General features: G+C 29.1%; 1 protein-coding gene across 3 annotated transcripts; it reads left to right on the top strand.

Annotated features, from left to right (window-relative positions):
* Positions 1-466: 466 nt before the first annotated feature.
* LOC113377909 (transcription initiation factor TFIID subunit 3-like) lies at positions 467-13,122 on the top strand. 3 transcript variants are annotated; one of them, XM_026618363.1, is made up of 9 exons: positions 467-790; positions 858-1,100; positions 6,408-6,552; positions 6,625-8,320; positions 11,633-11,739; positions 11,903-12,036; positions 12,221-12,369; positions 12,688-12,788; positions 12,926-13,122. In XM_026618363.1, exons 1-9 carry the CDS (start codon positions 625-627, stop codon positions 13,062-13,064), a joined length of 2,880 nt encoding a protein of 959 aa, XP_026474148.1. In that variant the 5' UTR covers positions 467-624; the 3' UTR covers positions 13,065-13,122. The 3 variants fall into 3 exon arrangements, with proteins under 3 accessions (XP_026474148.1, XP_026474149.1, XP_026474150.1); XM_026618364.1 differs by having other exon boundaries at positions 625-790; positions 6,411-6,552; XM_026618365.1 differs by having other exon boundaries at positions 625-790; positions 6,631-8,320.
* The last annotated feature ends 10,976 nt before the right edge of the window (positions 13,123-24,098 follow it).

The following is a 24,098-nucleotide window of genomic DNA, read 5'->3' as shown; positions in this document are numbered from 1 at the left end:
ATGGCAGTTAAACTTTTAAACAATAATAATCATTTTTGCTTGTATATTAAGATAGGATTTTTTGCATTTTATAATTTGAACTTAAAATTAGTAATACGTACCTTGTCACAAATTTGATTACTATTAATTATATAATAATGTACATAAAATTGCAAATATTATATGTAAGTCATTTCAGGACTTTTACTAAAATTGTTTGATTGTTATATATTGAAGAACTGGCTTGCGTATCAGTTACTTAATTCAGATATTTTTAAAAATATTTGTATAAAAAGCATTGCATACACAAAATCGCATTTTTTATAAAAAAAATAATTTCTGAAGTAGACTCGACCCAAACCATTTAGTTTATTTATCTATGACCCAAACCTTTCATTGTTTCATGTTTCTCATCTCGTATATCGTTACCTATGCCGTGCGCGCGCAGACGGCGACGCCGTCATAATCGTAGCAGTTAGTTGACATATATATTTTAGTTATGCATAAACATTCTAGAATTAAGTAGAAATAAATCGTCGCCTGTAAATAAACATTTTTTGACTGCCATGTGTTTATAAACATAGTAAATTTCGCTGAACTTGTTTTGATTGTTATACGATAAACGTAATTGCGGCAAGCGTTATCATGATGAATGTTTACACTCAACATATTCTCCAAACAGTTGTAGCGCAAATATGCGATACTGTGGGATGGCACAGTATTCAATCAACACCTCTAGAATTATTAATGGATCTTTTACACAGACACCTCACAATGACGGCGACTTCTATGAAAGAATATGCTGAATTATGTATGCGTTTATTACTTGTTACTTATAAATGACAAAACATATATCACCATTATATACTCTATTACAGTTGGAAGAACAGAACCAAATCTTAATGATTTAGCACTTGTTTTCAAAGATAAAAAAATATCCATTGGTGATTTAGAAGAATATGTCCAATATGTAGAACCGGTACCATTTATAAAGCCAGTTCCACAGTATCCAATCCCTAGAGAAAGTCACCTAAATTTTTTAAAACCTGGTAGCAGGGAGGTTTTGACCAGACCTGTTCACATTCATGAATACTTGCCACCTATGTATCCAGAACAAGAAGGTACAATATGTATTTTATAATGACATTTTTCTTGTTTTGTAGTTTTATTATTATCAGTAATATTGGCTGTACTTCTTACTCTGAGTTTTACTGTTACTAGAGCTTTTCAAAGAACTTAGCATTTTATATGTAAAAGTTATGCACATTTAAAATTATTACGCATCTTACATTTGTTTATTTGATGATGATTATATGCTTTGCAATCCTAATGTGCTTTTCTATTCATTTTTTATAGCTATATTTAATCAATCATCATTGTAAAGTCATAGTCGAATATCAGACATCTTTGTCTAATACCTTTCGTGTATTCATGTTAATACTCCTGAAATGCAGTCAATATTTTACATTTAATCTTTCCTGATTATTATGCATTAAATAATGTTGAATGATTTATGTTCTTAACTCTTAATGGATAGGTCCTATAGATTTACGTTTTTATGTTTACATAAAGGTGAATGTTTAAAAATACTAAAAGCTTTAATAAATACTATTATTAAAGCCTAAAAAAATATATTTATAATTATTAAACTTTTATTGTATTTGCAAATAAAAAATTATGTTTATTTAATTTTCCTGAAAAACTCTCGGAAACTAAGTGAGATGGAACAGATTTGACTTGTCCATTAAGTGTTAAGGTATACTACTTGTAAAGTAATAGTTACTAGTAATATTAATATGATTGACATGATAGTTTTTAATATTTGTTTTTAAATGCATTGCACAATTTACATAAATGTGGTATTAGAATAGTGGTTAAACCAGGATTTTGAGTAATAGTGGTATATAATTTCAAAAATGTGAATAATAGATATTTGTTTTACTAATTTACTAGAATTAAAAATGTCCATAATCCCAATACCTTGATGCTAACTTGAATCGCTAAATGGTGAATAATAACCTAGTCGGAGGATTTATTCATAATCATTCTTTTCGAGTTTCTGATTCATTTTCTCATGGCTAGAATTAACCTCGATAATGTTTAACAGTGTAATGATTTCTTTTGGAAAGAATGTTTACAAATCTACTACAAACACATTTATATTTGTATAGAGTTCTTATAATTACTCGCTTTATGTTTTTTGTTTCAAATTATTTTTGGTTTCAATATACAATTTTTGCTTAGAATAGAGTATTATGAAAAATGTTTTAAATTCCACTGATGGGATTATGTTAAAGGGTGAATCATAACCTAATTGAAGGATTCATTCGAAATCATTTTTTTTGAGGCTCTGATTGTTTGCTTTGACATTACGTTTATTGAAATTTTTAGCACGAAGGGTTAATAAACTGTTGCTCATAACTTAGTTCATTCTGCTTTTTAGCACAGTTTTCAGGGCTAGAGTTAATATTTATCTCGATATTCAGAAATAGTATAATGTTTATCAGCGTAATGATATCTTACCGAAAGTATGTTAAAGTTTAAAAATTTACAACTAACACAAAATATTTGTGTAAAGTTTTTATAACATTATCCCTTTATGTTTTTTGTTTCAAATTATTTTGGGTCTCATCGTAAAATATTTGCTAATTATAGATTATTATAAAAAATGTTTCAAATTTCACTCATTTGATTATGTTGAAGCGTGGATCATAACTTAATCGATGGATTTATCCGTAATCATTCTTTTCGAGACTCTGATTGTTTAAGCTGACAATTCAATATATATTAAAATTTTCAGTGAAAGGAATAATAAACTGTTACTCATGAGTTTGTTTATTATGCTTTTCACACACTCGATTTTCAGAAACAGTATAATGTTTAACAGGGTAATGATTTCTTATCGAAAGTATGTAAGTTTAAAAATTTACAACTAACATTACAACTAATATATGTATAAAGTTTTCATAATTATTCGCTTCATGTTTTTTGTTCCAAATTATTTTGGGTCCCATCATAAAATGTTTGCTAATTATAAATTATTATGAAAAATGTTTTAAATTACACTCATGCGATTGATTATATTAAAAGGTGAATCATAACTTAATTGAAGGATTTATTCGTAATCATTCTTCTCGAGACTCTGTTTAAGCTGACAATTCAACATATATTAAAATTTTCAGTGAAAGGAATAATAAACTGTTACTCATAATTTTGTTTATTCTGCTTTTCAGCACATTTTTTAGAGTTAGAAATAATATATATATAAATATCTCGATATTCAAAAACAGTATAATGTTTAACAGCGTAATGATTTCTTATCGAAAGTATGTAAGTCTAAAAATTTACAACTAACACATATTTGTATAAAGCTTTTATAATTACTCGCCTTATGTTTTTTGTTCCAAATTATTTTGGGTCCCATCATAAAATGTTTGCTAATTATAGATTATTATGAAAAATATTTTAAATTCCACTCATGCGATTGATTATGTTAAAAGGTGAATCATAACTTAATTGAAGGATTTATCCATAATCATTTTCCTCGAGGTTCTGATTGTTTGCTCTATTCTGAATTTAAGGGATAGTTAACAGGAATAAGATTAATATAAAACCACATATTTTGGAACAATATGGTAGTTCTTGAGAAAAGAATTCTAAAGTTTAAAAATCTATTACTAACACATTAATGTTTATATAAATCTTTTATAATTGCTCATTTCTATTGTTTTATTTAATTTTTTCATTATCAATGTTTTGTCAGGTGAAGCTATTCACTGTTATGTTTAATAAGCGCGTGTTTGACGAACTTTGATACGAATTTCCTGCACAAATATGTGTATATCAAATGTTATTGAATTGATATCCGAGAAATAACAGCCATATTGCGCGCGCGGTGGTGCCTGTATGTGGAGGGAGTTTCGTCTTCACCATCAGTCTTTCCCTGACCGCCCATCACTAAAGTTCACTAATTATTAAACGCGTTAAATTTTATTGTTTTATTTCATTTTTTTTCCATGAAATTTAAGTTATGCTTCGTACATTTTTAAGACGTTGCATAGGTATTTTCCTGTACCTTATTTTGATTTTGTTATTATTTCTGCTTTTTTGTGTTTTTGGATATATTGTTTAATATGTGTCAGTTAAGTTGTTGTGTTAATATATTTTTGTATAAGGTTCACTAATATTTATATATGTATCTAAATTGTTTTGTGTTAACAGCGGTAAGATTTGGATTTTAAATTTTATTGTTTTGCATGCAAATACAACATTTAAGTAAAAATGGCTTAGTTGTAGTTATTGTAAATATTAGGGCAACTTATTTTTTTATTCTCTATTTTATTTGCAACTATCCAGTTAAGGACATTTAATAAATTTGGGGAATTTACAATTGTCAGCCGTAAAGGGACACTGTATGGATATGTTAGAAAACCAACTCAATAGTGGCAACTTATAACCACATATTCTCATATTTGATTTCTTAGGAGGTAAAATAATTTTACATAAATATCTTAGACCTTTGCATATAGAAGCAATAATATAAGTGTATGTCTTCCAATTATAATTTGCCGAATAAAATGGATTCGTTGTCCTGCAATTGTATCTTGCATATATAAAATAAACTTAATTGTTATATATTATTTCTTTTATAAGTACAATTATATTTAAAAGTACGCTTGGAATTACATTGGCTTTCTATTTTAATTCGTCGAGTTTATAGTTTAAACCTTACCTTTCAATGAGGTGTTTGCTATATTTCAAATATTATGTTACATGCCATTGTTAATAAGATATCTGAATTATCAAGCATTGTTAATTGTTTTCGCATGTTTAGACATTTGGCTTTATTGCATAAAGAAATTTATCATTGTCCTTTTTGTTTTCATTATTGACAATGGATGCAACGCGATATATGTTGACTTAATTATGTTTAGTTGTTTAATAGGTTCGTATTATCATGAATTGGACAGTCTTACTGAATATATGAAACTCTATACGTTTTTTTTTTCGTTATTACCGATAACGGCTTATGTTCTTCGTTTTCTCAAAGGTATTATATAGCCGAAATGAGATAACGAAGTTGCGACAATATTTGGAACTCAACGATATTTTCAATATAATTTGTTTGGTAATGTGGATGCATAAGTGTTTTTTATTGATGCAATATTGGATTTTGCATGCATATGTTACATTTGTATTCATATAAAACGTTTACGTATGAAATATTGAACGAATTATAGGCATAATATGAGTGTCCATGTTGTTCCTTAGCCTGTTATATATAATATGTAAAATATAATTTTAGTTTAATTTTTGGTTATTTTCTTGACGTTTTTGAGAAAGTATTCTGAAATGAAATCTGTTTTTTGTTTGTCATTTTATGCCTTTTCTTCAGTACAAAATGCAGCGCTTAATCTCATTTTTTTAGGATAGACAAGTCTTTAACATTTAACGAATGGTTCCTATAGATTTACTTTTTTATGTTTATATAAAGGTAAATGTTTAAAAATACTAAAATTTTAATAAATTATTAAACTATTATTATACATTATAAAAAAATAATTATTAAAGTTTTATTGTATTTACAAAGCTTTAAATTATGTTCATCTAATTCTCCTGAAAAACTCCCGGAAACTAAGTGAGACGGAACATATTTGACTTGTCCATTAAGTGTTAAAGTAGTATATTGTAAAATAATAGTTTCTAATAATATTAATATGATTAAATTGATAGTTTTAATTTAATGCGGTCATATTCGTATATTCTTCACTTCAAGTGAAGTGAAGACAAGTCGTCGTGTTCGTATTCTGTACTTATAGAATATATTTATTAATATATTATTATTAATTAGTGTGTTTTTGAACTTGGGTTTTATATAAAATGTAATATTTAGTTTTTGTTATTAACTGCCTAAAAACGATAAAAATTGTGTTAACCTGGTAATTTGTGGTTAGTGATATTACTTCTGTAATATTTAGTTTGAAATCAATGTTTACAATTCGGTGCCTTTTAGAACAAAATATGCTGAACCCTGACGTACTCGAGACTTTAGCGACGAACAAGGTGAAATTTAAGAACTTGTCCCTGCATCACTTAATTCGTCAATTACCAGGTGAATCTTGCGAAGATGAATTAAAAAACTAGTCAAGTTTTTTTTTATTTAAAATTTTTTCCGATGTTTAATTGTTATCAAATATTATGAAAAATGTTTAAACTTTTACTCATGTGATTAAATATGTTGTTGGTTTTGTTGGCTTCTTCTCTTCCCAACAAGCGCAAGCGCTGGAAGAAACATTGTAATTTTTTATAGGGTCTTTTAACGAAGTCAGTATGCATATAGAATGATAGCACACATAAAATATTGTGAAAATTGTATATCTAAATTTAAACATTTATAATGTACTTATACATTAAACTAATATACATAGAAGAAGAAGAAACAACTGCTGCGTCAAATGCGGATACCGATAAAAATGTAGCTATGACTGAAAATCCAAATGGTAACCAGCAACAAGATGGTGTGTTCAAGAGGCCGAATGAACCCCCTACTGAGACGCCCATGAAACGGCCCAGGTAAATATAAATCGATTTTTTTAAAAATAGTTTTATAGTCTATTTGTTTTAACAATGAGAATCAAATTACTGCCCAAGAATCAAGGAGGAAGAATGTAGTGCTAGACCAACAAGAGAAATCAGCAGCGTCATGATGACTACGTCCGGTTTCATTTCGCCTGCTAGAGAAGGCAAGCTTCCTGAGGCGCGGCCACCAATCCTTATACCAGAATCAAATAATTCTTCAGCGGCTACTGCCGATTGCGCTGCTCCTGAGCAAGTTTTAGTTAAAGATGAACACAAGAAAGTGAAGAAATTGAAAGGACAGCATAGCTTCAAAGCTAAGGATAAAACTAAAAAGAAAACCAAAGATGCAATGTTAAATGCAATTGCAATTGCTGAGAGTGCTAATATTAAACCAATTGATATGTCACCTTCAACAAGTGAGAAGCGCAAGAAGGTTGTTAGTATGAAAGAAGTGTTGAAGAACAAAGCTTTAAAAACCGGTGTTGTTAAGACTGATAATGTTCCAGTTCAGGAGCAGTATATAGATGTAGAAGAAGATGATGAAAAACCAATTGATTTCACAATGGAGAATTTGCAAAAGATTTTGCCAAAAGCTATGAACCAAACACAAACTTATTCTCCACCAGTAACTACTTCATTTATGCACAATTCACAAGTGACAATCGAACCTGTCAACTCCGTTGAAGATAAAGTTGAGAAATTGCCAACTGCCACTACATCTGGCAATGATAAACAAAAATTGAGTGTGTTCAAAAAACAAAAGAAGAGCATAAAAGAAGAGAAATCTCATGATTACGTTATAAATCACGATATAAAGAAATTTGAAGCAAGTTCTAAAGTAATGGATGTAGTTGAACAACCCATCTTGTCTTCGACATTTCAGGATTCAAGAAATTACATGGAGGTGGATCAAAAACCCGTGTTTGTTAAATCAGAAATTCCATTTGAAGAGTCTCCTCGTCCAGGCACTTCATCATCATCGCATGCCGAATTAAATAATTTCAGTGCATCATCACCGCTAATTAAGTTAGAGAAAGAAAAAGATAAAAAGAAAGCTAAGAAGGATAAAGTTAAAACAAAGAAATTAAAGAAAATGATCAAAACTGAAAATAATCCAATAGAAGATGAATCTGAAGATTCAGATTATGCTGATGAGGTTCAAGAATCGTCATCTTCTTTTTGCCCTCCTGGTCTAAATCCTTATTTAGGAGTGCCTTATTCGCCTTTTGCTAATTCACCTAGTCTCATTCCAAATCCAAGTCTGTTCACGCAGTTACTTACATCGTCGCCAGTAAATAAGGTGTTTCCTAGATTTCCATTTCCTGTACATTCTGGCTTTCCGGCATTTGGCCAGCCGCCACACATGTCATCAATTACTCCCATGCCGCCAATGGGGATGTTTTTAAATCAAGGACAAAATGAACCTGAGGTAGAGGAAAAGGAATCTGAACAGCCAATTAAGGAAGAAGCTCCTGTGATAGTGCCTGTCTGTAACGTTCCACCGCTAGTTCTTCCGACAGATGAAGAGTTTCTAACGTCATCCCAATCTAATGTAATCGAAGCAGTTAAAGAGGAAGTACCAGTAGAAGAGAAAAAGAAAGATAAGGAACATAAGAAGGAGAAAAAAGATAAAGAGGAGAGATCCAAGAAAAAGAAAGATAAGAAAGACAAAGTGAAAAATAAGGATAAGGAGAAGAAGCGAGAGAAGGATAAGGAAAAGAGTGAGAAAAAGAAGGAGAAAAAAGAAAAGAAGAGAGAGGAGGTAAGTCGATATAGTAAACGTAAGCGAAATAAAATTTATTAAAAAATAATTTAACTCATATGAAAGCATAATTTTTATTATAGTATACGAAAAAATATCATTATTTTTTTATTTTTATATTTTATTAGTGAATAGTTTTTAATATTAAATTTTAATATTTAACATTTACTATATAAGGCTATATTTTTATTCCATTGACATAGTATTATTCTCTTTTATGTATGATTGGATATAAGTTTTTTAATACGAGTAATCCAGGTAATTAATAATTATATAATATTAAAATACATCAGGATATCTTTAAGAAATTTGCATGGTCTATGAATTGTTTATATTTCATTTTAAATTGAAAAAATTAGCAAAAATTGAGGGTTAATATATATATTTTTAGGACATCACGTTCGTTAGTTGTTGTCCATGCTTTGCACAATATTTGATGTCATTTTTGTGTATTGTGTGCGTTGTCCTGAACAGTGTTACTGTAGACTGCTAATTGGATTTGCAGCCTATAGTAAAACTGACAGGAATCATGTCTTTAATAATCATCTTTGGTTAGCTATATCAACAACTAGATTCATATACAAACATCTGATTTTTCATATTCCTAACATATTTAACAGTTTCAAAATAGTCTTGACTGACTAATTGATAGTTTCAATTAAATAGGTTCTATTTATATTTTTGTATTTGTGATATATAAGTTTGTGTTTTTCTTCTGAGTTAGTAGTAATCTAGTTGTTAATACGAAGTTAATATTACGTTCATTGTGTTATATGTATAAAGCCGGGTTTCCAAGCACGACCTTTTAGGTTCAGTTCAATCATAGATTTCGTGTATCCATTAATTAAAGTTGTTTTGCATTTCAAAGTAATTCTACTGTGGTGCAATGATTCAGCGAAGCAAATATGTTTTAAAGCAAATTCTATAGGACAAAAAATAACACAACACATAGACAGATACATATCTGAACTTAAAAATGCTTACCAGGTATGTTTTATACTTCGAAAAAAAGTTTTTTTTGTGATCGGTTTTGCTATCTTGGACAATAAATTGTGCATTCATTTATTTGAATGCTGACTGTGGTAGTATCAAGAGAATTTATCTCATGTACGTTTTTTGTATTCGATATTTTTGGCGATATCCATCTATTTCCTATCCCTGAAAATTACCTGTAATTTACCGATCATTTCCTATAATGTTATTTTTTTATGATGACACATAATTTTGAAATAAGATTTAAAAATCAGTTAAGTAAATACGCGTCTCCACGCGCACTGCGTATTTTCTTTGCTATTTTTATACAATTTGTTAAAATCACATAAAAAATCATTTCCTTGATTGCCATATTTTTTAAAAATTGAATAATTTTTACATTAGCAATATTTTTCCGATATAATTATTGCAAAAATTATATTATTGTTTCTTTCAAAATTACTAATATTATTATTATAAATATTATAAATTTATATTTTTCAAGTTTAAATACACAATTGTAGATATATTTTTTGTGAACTCATTAGTCGTGCGAATACGAACATTCAAGTCAGTTAGTAAATGATTGAATTTAGTAACTGATTTCTTTCTTCATGAGCTTTATGCTTAATTATTAAGATTTACGTAGTGCTTGTGGAGACCCGGCTTATTCGGTGATGGTTGTTCATGCTTTTGGGTTGACCAGGAAATATACTCGAAATCATTTTGTGTTTGTGGAATTAATTTTAAAAATGTTTCAAGTAGTATTTCATATACTTAATTTTATGTACAACTAGTTCTCAACAATTGTCTTTACATTGTTAATACGAATAATAGTTTTGTGTATCACAAATAGTCAAAAAGGTTGCCATTTTTTAAACAACATTGAAACCATAGCTTCAGAACTTTTAATATCGATTGTTGCAACGTGAATTCATGCGTGAATTGCAAGCGACTTGCTGCCATACTAAACTTATTTTTAATTTAAAATTTGGCTTAAAATTTTCTTTTAAGTTAATTCTATCGACCTATTTTTTTTAAAAAAAAAAGAAAATCTTACTGTGATATAAATACGTTACTTATTAATTTTAATTTTTTTTCTGGTCATCTCAACCACATACATTCAAATGCAATTAATATAATTGTTTTTTGTGGTCTTGTAACGCATTAATAAACATTTTTCCTAGGAACATCAACAACTAAAATAACACTTTTGACAATGTACTCATTTATATATAATTGTAAATATTTAATAAATATATATATCATAAAATAAATAACATTGAATTCCATTTATCCATATTTTCACTTCCATCCTTATTGGGTCCTTCAAGTATTGGTTAATCATCATATTCATTCTGTTTATGAAAATTCGAGATTGTTCACAAGTCAAAAAAAAAAAAACAAATGCATGATTAAGTGATTTTGGAAGGATTTTGGACATAATTTTCGCATCAAGTACGATCGTGATACACCGATGTGATGATTAGTAAGTAACATAAGTCATTGTATTAGACGCATTTGACGATCTCTGGTACCATGTACGACTAAAACACTCACCGGATGTCTTTAAACGGTAGGATTTTTCTGAACATTTTTTTATGAATATTGTGCAGTCTGAATCGGTGAAAAATGTATTGTCAGAAGGAAAGTAACAATGAATACGTCTTGTTTGTTCCTCATGTTTTGCGTTGATCGTTCACATTCAACTGTTGATTAGAAATATTTTGGATTTTGTGATCTCAAAAGTATACACTTCTGAATTAATCATTTTTCATTAATTCAACTGTCGTTATCATGATAAATATTTGAACTGCAAATTTTACATAACACTTGTAGCTGACAATAACAAAAAAATATATAAAAGGATTTTATTCGATAAGCATCTTGATTTGAATCAGTTCGTCGCGACCCTTACAAGGCAGTGGATTTTGCAATTGATAAATTAGGTGTTGTTAACAATAAATGCTAGTATAAAGCAATTGTTTTATTTGAAGAATTGCTCTACTTAGCTGATACATATTTTTTATCTTTCATACAAGGAAAGACTTATGTAGCTCTTTTTCAAGCAAATTAAAATACAAAAATTAGTATTCTTTAAAACCCGAGAAGTGTACCACGCGAAAAATTGTCTGGAGAACAACTTCTAAAAATGCATGCGCTGCCAAACGTATTCGTATCTAAAGCTCTAATTGTAAATCATTTGCCATGAGATTTATGTCATTTTCGGTTGATTTTCCATTTTGTTTATGTGTGAGTGCTGGGAAACAGTTTATACTGAATTACATTTTGAAACGTAAAGGATAATTATTCAAAAAGAGCTTTTGCAATAAATTTTAGAGAGATACAGCAGACGGAGGAATTCCTAAGTTGACGCTTAAATTTGGACCAATGGATCCATCATCGCCTCGCCCACAGACACCAGATTCGACCGGATCTCGCAAGATGTAAGTAAATTTTTTTTATCTCTAATGATTGTCTGAAATAATAAGGTGAGAGGTTTGTTGGTGAAACTATTTTTTTTTTGTATGAGCTTTATTTATATTACTACAAAGAATAATATTTCATAATAAGTATATTTGTTAACGTTATGGGCTAAATTTTATTTAGAACTATTAAGCCTCTTGCTCCAAGGGCTGAAGTTGAAAAGGCCGCAACTCCTGAACGGCCGGTACGAGAGCCTTCTCCGGAACTTGCAAAAATATCGGCGCTGTACACTCGTCCTCCGAAACCAAAAATACCAAGTAAGAATATTTTGAATCTCAAAATCACAAAATATAGTTATTATTATTATATTATTGTTAGTTTCGTTCAGACATTCAATCTATATAGATTAAAATTTCACATTGTTATAAATTTTCTCTTCGTTTTAGATGTTTTAGCCATGCTACAAAATATTAATTTTTCATATCAATTTTACGTTTTTAGAGTTGAACAACTCTGTTGATACGTCCGTTCAGGATCCAAATCAACCAGTCGCTAGTACTTCTAGCGCCTCGCGTGAATCTAGAAGCAGCCGCAAGTCTGCAATTGTGGAAATTCCTCCTCTGCCACCACCACCAGCAACTAAATCCGTGGTAAGTTTAGGTTTACTGTTTTTTTTTTTTAATCTGAACCTGCCTTTTACTATAATAGTTTTGAATATTAGTTATTATTTAATACTGAATAAATATTGAAATTTGATTTTTATAACAGTTTATGTAAAAATTAGAAATAATAATTATAATTAATTTCATATTAAAAAATAATAATTAACCGAGAATTTAATTACAAGTTATGTTATTGTCAAAATAAAATAAACTAGTATATCTATATTTTTTTGCATTTAACATAATTTGGTATTGGGCGTTGTAAATAAATACAATTTTTTTACACAATTTATTATAATATTATAGGATCAGAATGGTGATGAAGTTTGGATCTGCCCTGCTTGTGGACGTCAGGATGATGGCAGTCCAATGATAGGTTGTGATGATTGTGATGCTTGGTACCATTGGTATGTTTCATTTTTTCATACTTATTTCATATTTTTAGTTTTATAAGTAGAATTTGATTAACTGATGCATTGGTTTTAATTTAACACATAAATTAATTATTCTTTATTTTTATATGCACATTTTTTGATATTTTCAGGGTTTGTGTTGGCATTCAGATTCCTCCAGACACAAACGAAGATTGGTACTGTAGCCACTGTATTCAACGCAAGCAGCAGCAGGCAATGTTGGATAATGACAAGAAACGCAAGCGTAAGAAGAGCAAAAAAGGTCATTAAAGATACATACATGTTTATCTTTGCAGCTTACATATATACTTCTTTTATTTTATTGCTACAGACATATATTGTTTCATGTACATAGTATATCAAGCAATGTACTTATATATTACTTGATGTACTAGTACTTACCATTGTATAGAGTTATATATACTTATATCATCATTGTTGTGTATAGTATTCTTGTTATATCTCGATTATTTTAAGAAGCATTCTTGGCTTAGGTTATTAAAGAAAATGAATTCTAATCATGAAGTGATTTGTGATAATTATTGGCATTATACATATATATATATATATATATATATATATATATATATATATATATATATATATATATATATATGTACATGTATATGTATGCCAATATAAACGTAGTTAGTTTGATTAAAGTAAAACTATTCGAATACCACAGTAATATCTTGTATAGTGTATAATATAATTCTAATAGTTTTTTTTTCTTACATTTATCTACCGTTTTATTAATTGTAAATGATTAAAGTGGTATATTCTTTGTCAATGCACGCCGACCATATTTTTTTTTAAGCACTTATTCAAGGCAAGTAATTGATCGACATCACGGTTTTATTTTTCGCGCACAATATCTCTTTGATATGCATTTTTTTATTTTGTCGTAAATAAACCAGAAATAGTTTTATAAATTTGACTCGGACAAGTGAAACTATGATTTTATTATTAATTTTAGAGATACTATATAATTTAATGAAGTGTAAATTGATGCATTTTACTCAATCTTATTAGAGATGAGAGATATGCCATCGTTTTAATTATAATGGAAATGAAGTTTTCACTAGTAATTTGGTCAAGCATTATTGTGCTTACGTATATATAATTAAAGATAGGAAGTTATTTGAATTCAGATTCAATTTTTAATGCATAAGTTCTATTATCAATTTATAATCATTATAGCCTACTGTTCTTAGGTACATTTTTTTTCTTTTGTAATTAGGTTTCAGATGAGTTTAGGAGAGAATGTTGTTATGCTTTCATAAGAGCAAAAAAATGTTTATTATTGAAGAATGTTTTTCTTAATTGTTAAAGTCAGAATATTGTTGGGTTCGAGAAGCATTAGAACATTTTGTTCAAGAATTTCTGTTATCTGATAAAAATCATAGTACTGAACAGTATGGGAAAAAAGAAAAAAATGCCAATGCGGGAATTTCTCATTTTTATATTGTGATAAATGATAATTTTATTCTTTTGAATATTTATTTGAATTTATTTGAACAATTTTTGATAGTGATAATTTAGTTAGTTCCAAATACTATTGGAAGTTCTTGAACCAAATATGAAATTTGATAGCAGGTTGATATATTTTTCTTATTAAGTTTATTCGTTAGATTTTCATTGCAATATATGCAATAAAAATAATTTATTTGCAGAGATTTTTATTATTATAATTTAAATCTACTTTTAAATGAAAAATATAATTTGATTTAATATATTTATATGAAATAAAAAACTAATTATTTGTCAGATGAGTGTATTAATTTGGGCCTTAATATGTTGTTTAGTATTTTTATTAATATTTGAAAATGCATCAATTTGGCATTTAGATGCAACTTATCCTGAAAAATTTCTAGTTCGACAATATGTTTTCTATAAATAACTATAAAATTTACACAGTTTTATGAAATCATAAATTTATTTGATTTTGACTCAATAAAGGTTTAATGGATTTTATTGAAAAGTAAGGTTTTTTGTCCGAACTTTATTTACAATACTTTTCTAGTTTTCGGAATCGGAAGTACAAGATCAAAAGCGATAATATTTCTGAAAATATATAAAATAATTTTGCTTTCTAAACATCATTTAACTACTGAAATTAAAGATATTTTGTTGAAAATATAATATATTGAACATTGTATTTTACATGTTACATAATATGAACTTAATACAAATACATTTAAAAAATTTAAACATCAATTTTGTGAAATATAAACAACAATATTCAGCTATAAATATAACAACTCAATACAATATACACTTCCAGATTTTTTCAAATACACACACACATATATAAATATATATATATATATATATATATATATATATATATATACTATATATAACTATAGTTTGCAGCCAATCGTCCAATTAAGAATCTTTTAATTAACTGTGAATTAACATTTCAAGAATAGGTCTCAACGTCGAACAAAAAAATCTAAATTTTATATATATATACATATATATATATATGTGTATGTGTGTGTGTACTTTATATTTGTGTCAGAATTTGGCAAAATTGCTTAAAATTTTGAAACACATTTTGAAACTGATATTGAGTTTCTCTTACATTGCTCTGAACATTTTTTTTTATCTCGCTTTGTTGCAAAAAACGCTTTCCTTTGTGCGCTATTCACAATTTTGGGAATATCCAAAAATTGCACAGGAGAGCGGCTAAGCTCATTATCGTACGGTTAAAATCGAGGGAACGGAAACGCAGTCGTTTTTTTTTTCACTAAATCACAACATCTTTGCTTATATAGTGATAAAATTACTGATTGGTATATGTTTCTAACTCCATCGCATTTTTAAAAGCTTGCGATTAGTTTTTAGCATTTTCGCAAGTTTTACGCGGTGTTAGGTGGAATTTAATGCCATTATTTTTGTATATATTTTTCAATGATTGCGTTCAATGCGTAATGATTTTTAAGAATAGATCATTTTATAAAATATTTGTTGATTTGATATCCCGACCATGAGGTTCTACGGCTTAACTTGAAACTTTTGAATTGTAAACTTCTTTATTTTTGTTGACGTATATTTTGGATTATTATTCTTTTAAAATGCGTGCTTCTTCATTCGTTTGGAAATATTGAAATTAGCTTTGATGAAAAAATTAAATAATGCTTATTTGAAAACAATATTTAAAAATCACTTCAGTAAATAATTTTGTAATTAAGATTGAGGTCTATAAGCCAACATTTTTTTTTTAGTTTTTTTATAGCAGGAAATGAGATCATCTGGTCTTAGTAATCTGGTATCATTGGGATAACTATCAATTTTTGATACATGGGTACTGCTCTATCTTCTTCGATAACTTCGTTAACGTAAGGTATTTTCAAGTCATTATGAGGTTGTAAAATTGGAGACGTATCAAGGCGCGTCTATAGTATTCCTGAAAATTTTTGATTGTATTCGCGGCCTCATACATCGGATAAAAAACATTTTTATCTGTTCTTAAAAATAATGTACACTTGAAGGCCCAATTTTATGATTTTATAAAACTGACACGTTTAAGGAATTTATTACTATAATTGGTACAAGGGATCACTGAATGTATGTATGCATTGCATGTATGTATTTTGTATGCATGTATGTCGTATGTGCGGCTGTGTGTAGAATATTTGTGTACAATTTGTGTCTCTATTTGTGCAGAGCATCAAGAACCCTTTGTAAAGCAAATGAATGAAAGCCCACGAATTCAATACACAATGTTCCGGAGCATTGAAATATATATCTATCGTAATATAAGATCGTCTCCATGACTACAATCCTATCGGTGCCGTGGAGCGATATTCGAGTTCTCGCTTCATTGCTTCGGGCTGCAGGCCTCCAATGCTCCATATCGCCCCATCTCACACAATAAGTGTTTGCATAATGTATGTTATTTTCGTAATGCGTCTGATTTATACGCCGATCGCACTCGTATTACCTAATTATTCTTTAACCTGGGTGCCCGGTGTGGAACTCGGTCGACGCGAATGAACGTGCGAGCGTTGTGTATCGCTATCGATTTGGGTTACGGCCGTCACATCTTCTGCTCTGCATGTTTGCAAGTGTGGGGCCGAGCTCTGCAACCCTGTGGGGAAGGCACAGATTCTCAATAGTTGCAATTGATAAACAAATACATAACTAGCTGTAAGTGGAATTCTGTCTTAAGGCAATTAAGGCATCGTGCCTTAAGGCAAATTGCTGGAACTTCCCGTACCAAAAATTATTATTTTTTTTAAAAACTATTAACATTTTTGAAAAAAATTTACTTCGAAAAAATAAGATTTTTGACAAACAATTAGACAAAAAATTACTTTTTTTTGAAAAAAAAATTTTTTTTTAATTTTTTTTTTTTTGAAAAAATATGTTTTCTTTATTTTGACATATTTTGAAAGATCTAAACTTTTTTTCAAAACAATCGTACTGCTTTAACTGCATAAAGACGAAATATCAAACCGCGTAAGCGCCGCGTCGACGTCTAACGCGTAAACATTGGTACGGAACCCATAGGAATTTAAACCAAAATTATACTTATTGTTAAAATCTCTATAAAATATCTGATAATTTGATGTGCATATGTCTAATGATCATTTTTGACCGCCAAATGGCATTTTTTTTTACTTTTTTCATTACATCTCCGAAACCGCTAGACTTGCCTTTATGAAAATTTGATCGGTTCTTCACCTTGTCAAGACAAGTAAAATGTTTTTTGAATTATTAAAATCGGACGCTCCGTTCTCTTAAAAACTGAGGTACCGTTTTTGGCACTTTTTGCCCCATATCTCCGGAACGGCTAGACCTACCTCCGCCAAAAACTAATCAGCACGTCTCCTTATCAATACGAATCGAATGTTTTTTAAATTATTCAAATTGCTTCATCCGTGTTCCCGAAATCGTCGACGATTGTATTGTATCCGCACACACATACATACACGCACACACACATACACACACACACACACATATACATCAATTTTTTCTAAGGTATGCCAAAATGTTCAGAAACCTCTGAAACGTAAAGATATATAAAAATTTTCATTTTCGATTTTTTTGCGATTACTATAACTTGCCCTACGGGAAGTTAATAAGGATATTGAATACAATTTATCGAATAACTGGGGGAGCATGGCATCGTATTTAAGGCAAATCCCTGAAATTTCTCACACCATAATTTAAACTGCTTTTTTAAAGCAAACGCACTGTTTTATAGACGAAATATCAAAGCCAGTAATGCCGCGTCGCAGTCTAACGGTTAAACATTACAAATTTTTGTACCGAACCCATGGGCCTGTTTTTTCACAAATTTAACCAATTCTTCATTTTATCGATATATAGGGATATGTTTATGAATCATTTACATCGGACGTTCCATTCTCACAATATTACCATTTTAATTACTCTTTACCCCGTATCTTCGAAACGGCTGAACCTTCCTTTGCCAAAAACTAATCAGCACGTTTCCCCAACAATAGCAATCGAATGTTTTTCGAATAATTCAAATCAGTTGATTCGTGCTATCGAAAACGTGAACGAAAAATAGTATTCAAACATACACACACACATACATCATTTTTTTCTAGGGTATGCCTATACGTTCAGGAGCTCCTGAAACGTTCAGATATATGAAAATTTTCATTTTCGATTTTTTTGCGGTTACTATTTTGAAGTGCAATGCTCGTGAAAGAATTATATATGATATGGCTGAATATAATATAAAATATATATTAATATATATGCAAAATACACTTTAATCGTTCTTGTTTAATATGAAGTTTTGGTATGTGTGGCTTCGAAGTGTTAAGGTCCGTTGACTCATGAGTTGATTCACATTGTACACAAATCACAAATCGCTTATGCATAATCAGTTTCTAATTGGTTTGTTTCATATAGATTAATTAGTTTATAAATGGAGCTGTAGCAAAACAAATTGTTACGAAACGACGCGATGCTGTAAAACTAATTTGTTCATGAGAATATTACTAAATGCTCCCTATATTGTTTATAACTTTAATCTAACATTACAGTCATTACTTTTCTGGTATATTAAATTGATTTATCTTGGTAATAATTTCTTGAAAATTGTAGAGTATTTAATAATTATATCATGACTTAGTTTTTGTTAAAGCTTTACCAATAACGAAATTTTTTCGATATTTCAAAAAATTAAAATTGAAGTACAAATGGTTTCAAAATAACTATAATCCTAATTATAGTAATGTATTTATATTTATATATATTATACATTTTTCATCGATATTTCTCACGTTTTATTTCATGTAATATAATTGTGCATTGATTTCGCCGAGTAAACATTACACAAGCGTGGAAAAGAGAATTTTCTCATCAAGTGAAAAAAAGTTAAATATTTCCACATACATTGTATTCGTCCGTCGATGTGTTTTTCTTAATTACAAATTTTTACAGCGAATAGAGCTGTGCACAGCTGCAGTTTCAATTGACTAGCTTTAGGAAGTTAATTTTAGTTAAGCTATTGTTTATTGAAAACGACAAAAATAAATTTGAATTATATTTTGTAAGTAATTTACTTTTCATTTATATTGATTATTCTGCATAACAATATGGTACATACTAAGTTTTTAGTGATGCTTGGTAATTATAAACGCGCTTAAAATTATTTTAATGAAATTTTTAATAACTTTTAATAATATTATTTTAAATAATGTATATATATATATATATATATATATATATATATATATATATATATATATATATCATCAAATTCTTAATGGTAGCTTTCTCGAAGCAATTTTAGCAAATAAAATGATGATCAATGTTCGACGGATTAAATCAGCAGTTGCAAAGCTCTAGGAGGCTATTAGTGGTCATAAAAGGGTCTTAATATCTCTCGACAATTATCAGTATACCAAATTGTATTCCATTAAATAATAAAGAGTACGGTTAGATATTTGTATTATATTTTTAAAACTATCACACGGACATATTTTATGAATACCAATAATGATGAAACATTACAATTTCTGGGCTCCTATTTAAATTATAACTACGCTAATTAATATCTCTAATTTTAAAATTATTTAGTTAGAAATAAAACCAGTAATTATTATAATTTGTCAATGAAATGAGTGGATAAATCATTTTTTCCATTTGGTCAAAGAGTATAAACCTATTTCTAACAGCTATGAAATATGGTTTATTGCTCTAGTGACCTAGAGTAGTACATACAGAATATTGAATAAACATAAATATGTTTATTTATATCTGTATAACACTTACACAATCATTTTTATTAGTTTAGCTTTTTATCATGTTAATTGCAACGATATTATCAGAATTTTTTTTCCATTGGGCCATTGTAACATTATTAGATAATTTAGTTAAAAATATATCAAGGAAAGCAAGTGAAAAAGTACCAAGGAACTTTTTTGACAAAATTCCTATTTCAAGATTAACACTACTATTTTTTATTATTTAATTTAATTATATTAAAACTTCTTTTCTCAACAAGCCGCGTTAGACTTCTTAGCGCCAGATACATATGACTGACATGGCGATGAACGTGTTGAATATAATTTACTGAAAATATTGACTGAAAATAAATACTGAAACAAACACCGTTATTAATTTTCATTAACGTCAAGTATAGATAAAAAATTGAATATTATTTGATAGCCGTCAGTAATTTTGTTCTAGATTTTATACTTTATTTCTGATTTCTTATGAACAAATTTTTTTTCACTTTTAATAACCGAATTCCAATTTCTGAACAATTCCATAATTGCTAAAATGAATATTTATTGCAAATAAAAATACGAAACATTGATTTAACACATTGATAACAAAATTCTATCCTGTAGCATCCGTAGCGCCAGTAGCGGCGCTAGGCGTCGGCGGTGTCGGCGGCCGCCGACGGCCTCGCGCCTGGGGGGGCCTCGCAAGAGGCCTCGGAAAAATTTTAATTATTTAAAATTTAGTTAATTTTTATACGGATGTGCGAGTAAAGAAGGTGTTTAGTGGTTTACAGGCACTATCATTTTTCTCTTTTATCTTTTATGGACATTATCTAATATCGTCTGTCCACACTATAGATTATTAAATCTAAACAACTTCGGGCCAGCTAATTTTCTGGTTGTTTATATTTGTGTATTTCTTATGTGAGCACAATGTAAATCATCGTTCTTTTTGGAAATACATACGAGTGGGAATCTTAACGTATCGAAACAGCAATTAAATATTCGAGGAATAAAAGTAATCAATGATCAATAAAAATTGATCAATGAGAAATAACAATGAGATAATAACAAAAACTGTTAATTTGAAACTAATCATTGTTTCACACCGTCAACACAAGCAACATATTTTTTTAAACATTCTATTGGGATGATCAGTTGTTTCAAATAAAATTGATAACCTTTTAAACTTTTTTTGTATCTCCGAAACCGCTGAACCTGCCTTTGACAATTTATCAACACGAATCGAATGTTTTTTAAATCCTTTAAATCGGTTGATCCGCTCTGATATCGTCGACAAAAAATTAAAGCGTCTTAAAAAAACGACATTTTGACATTTCTGAACCAATTTTAAAAATTCAAAAACTGATCGAAAGTTTTCAGTTGGCGATCGTGCTGAATTGTTTTTAGTCAAGCTCGACCGCACAGTTTCTTCGTAATTTATTGTAAAAATCTTTTTTCAAAAAAAACTTGTTAGTCTTATCTAACATAAATTTTATGGAACTACGATAAATGATTAATTATAAAAACTAGAATAATGGGACGAGCTTTTAGACCATGTGCACCTACTATGTGATGTGCGGATTTGTGCACTCAAATTAGTATGAACATAGATTTTTTTAATTTAATTAATCACTTGCAGATTGCAAAATTTTGTCTAATTAGTTATTAAGTCGGTGATTTCCAACCATTTTTTATTCATAATGATCGAAATAACATAAAATTTGCTAATCAAATGGTTGGGCAAAAGTAAACCTTTTCGCGATAATTATTTAATTTTTGTGCTTTTCTAATAGCTGGAGAACAAACCATTTTTGCCGAAGAGTTTGTTTATTTTAACTTGTGTAATTTTTGTCTATTTCAATTAAAAATAAATCTTATATACAGTTATAGTACTCGCAAAAAAATCTAAAACAAAAATTTTTATATATCTTCAAAGATTTCTGAACATTTTGGCAAATTTTCGTCGACGATTTCGCGAACATGGACCAACCAATTTGAAAAATTCAGAAAACATTTGACATGTATTGAAGGTAAGAAGACGTGCTGATTGTTTTTGGCAAAGGCAGGATAAGCCGTTTTGAAGATACGGGGCAAAAAGTGCTAAACTGATTACATTTTTAGGAAGGCAGGTCTAGCGGTTTTGGAAATCTAGTAAAAAAGCACAACAAAAGCCATTTGGCATATGCACATCAAATGATCAGATATTTAATAAAGATTTTAATTAATAGTGAGTTAAATTAGACTGCAACGCGGCGTTTACGAGCTTCGATATTTCGTCTCTAAGCAGCTAACGCAACGTGATTGCTATGAAAAAAGTTCGAAATTTTCAACAAAATATTTCAAATTAAAAAAAGTCAATTTCTTTCACTTTTCAAATTTTTTTAAAGCTTTTCAAAAATTTAAATTACGACACGAAAAGTTTCAGCAATTTGCCTTTAGGCACGATGCCATGTACCACTAGTCAACTTGCAACTGCCAAAAAAGGGGGGCCTCGCAAACGAATTTCGCCGGCGCCCACGAATGGTCTAGCGCCGCCACTGCGTAGCGCCGTAGCACCGTAGCACCGTAGCACCCGTATGTATGTTTCGGGCCGCATTCCTTTTCGTACCTACCTTTTCTGTCAGGTGTGGCAAACATGCACGAATTTATGAGTGGACTGAAATGTATGTAATTTATAATATTTTGCATCAATGGTAATAATAAATGTAAAAAAATTTAAACATCTATTATCAATTAATATTAACAATCTCGTTCTGCAAAAAAAATATTTTAAAAATAGTTTATATTATAAATTTCATATTATAATATACAATAAACTAGATCATTCAGTGAAGTAAATCATGGGGCAAATATGTAACATGTTACTAGTGAAATGTGTATTAAGTGCTTAATAAGTGATGATAACTAAATATAAAAATGTTTCGTAAAACATACAATTCATGTGCGGTATTTAAATAATAATCATATAAATAATAAGTTAATAGCAACTCAAGCTATTTTTTTAATCATTAGAATTGAAGTACACGAGTAAAGAGTGTTATATGTTACGAGTAAAATGTGTAATAATAAATAAGTGGTGATGATGAGTGTAAACAATTGAAACTTTTTGTACGGACAATTAAATATAAATATGTGACATAAAAGACCGAATTTGAATAATAATCATATTAGGAATATGTTATAAAATAAGTTTGTATTATAAATTAATATAATATAGAATGAAGTAAGACGATCAGTATTGACGTAAAATGAAGTTGATGAGAAATTATGTGAAAATTCGTGAAAATTATGTGAAAATCATCAAAAATGAAGTAAATCGCGAGTAAAGTGTGTAATATATTACTAACAAAATATGTAATAATGACTAAATAAGTAAGGAGTATCAGTTTTCCTGTGAACAATTAAATATAAAAATGGGGCGTAAAAGAACAGACAATATATTTGTGTATTTAAAAACAATCATATAAATCACAGGTCCTGTTTTTGAGTTTTGAGAAACTATTCCATTAGTCATTTCGGCTACGATTATCGCAATTTAACGACTAATGAGTTTTATCTATTGTTTTTGATATGGCTCCGACTCTGAGATGTTGTGTGCACAATCCAAATATTTTTTGATACTGTGGCGAATATGCTTTCTAAAATCGAAAATCTACATCAAACAGCGCAAAGACAGCGTATTTCAATCACTTTGAAATATAATTGCGCAATTAAGAGAAAACATGGGTTCTTCATATTATGTGCCAAAATTGCGTGGTGTGTTTATTTCAATGTCCAAAAGAAGAAAGAAATGTTTAAAATAATTTTAACCCTATGGTATTGGGTTCTACTTACAATCAGCTACACGACCTCTATCTATGTTAATGATGATCAACTTAGAACATCAAGATCTTCTGCGTACTATGTAATGGATTGAGAGACTAACGATAAAAGAGAAGACAGGAAGAGTTAAAAACTGATATGTTCGATGATCTCTAAATTAGGCTTTTCATAAAAAATTCACGGTTCGTAAATGCTATGAATAAAATCGAGAAGAAATCCATGGTGTCAGACTAGAAAATATCCACCAAGACATCAGGAC

Source organism: Ctenocephalides felis, unplaced genomic scaffold (assembly GCF_003426905.1).
Source record: "Ctenocephalides felis isolate EL2017-DRISC unplaced genomic scaffold, ASM342690v1 CF-g0.4_SCAFFOLD_01886, whole genome shotgun sequence".
NCBI classification, from domain to species: domain Eukaryota; kingdom Metazoa; phylum Arthropoda; class Insecta; order Siphonaptera; family Pulicidae; genus Ctenocephalides; species Ctenocephalides felis.
The sequence above is the reverse complement of the archived record's forward strand: the minus strand, read 5'-3'. Positions and strand labels throughout refer to the sequence as shown.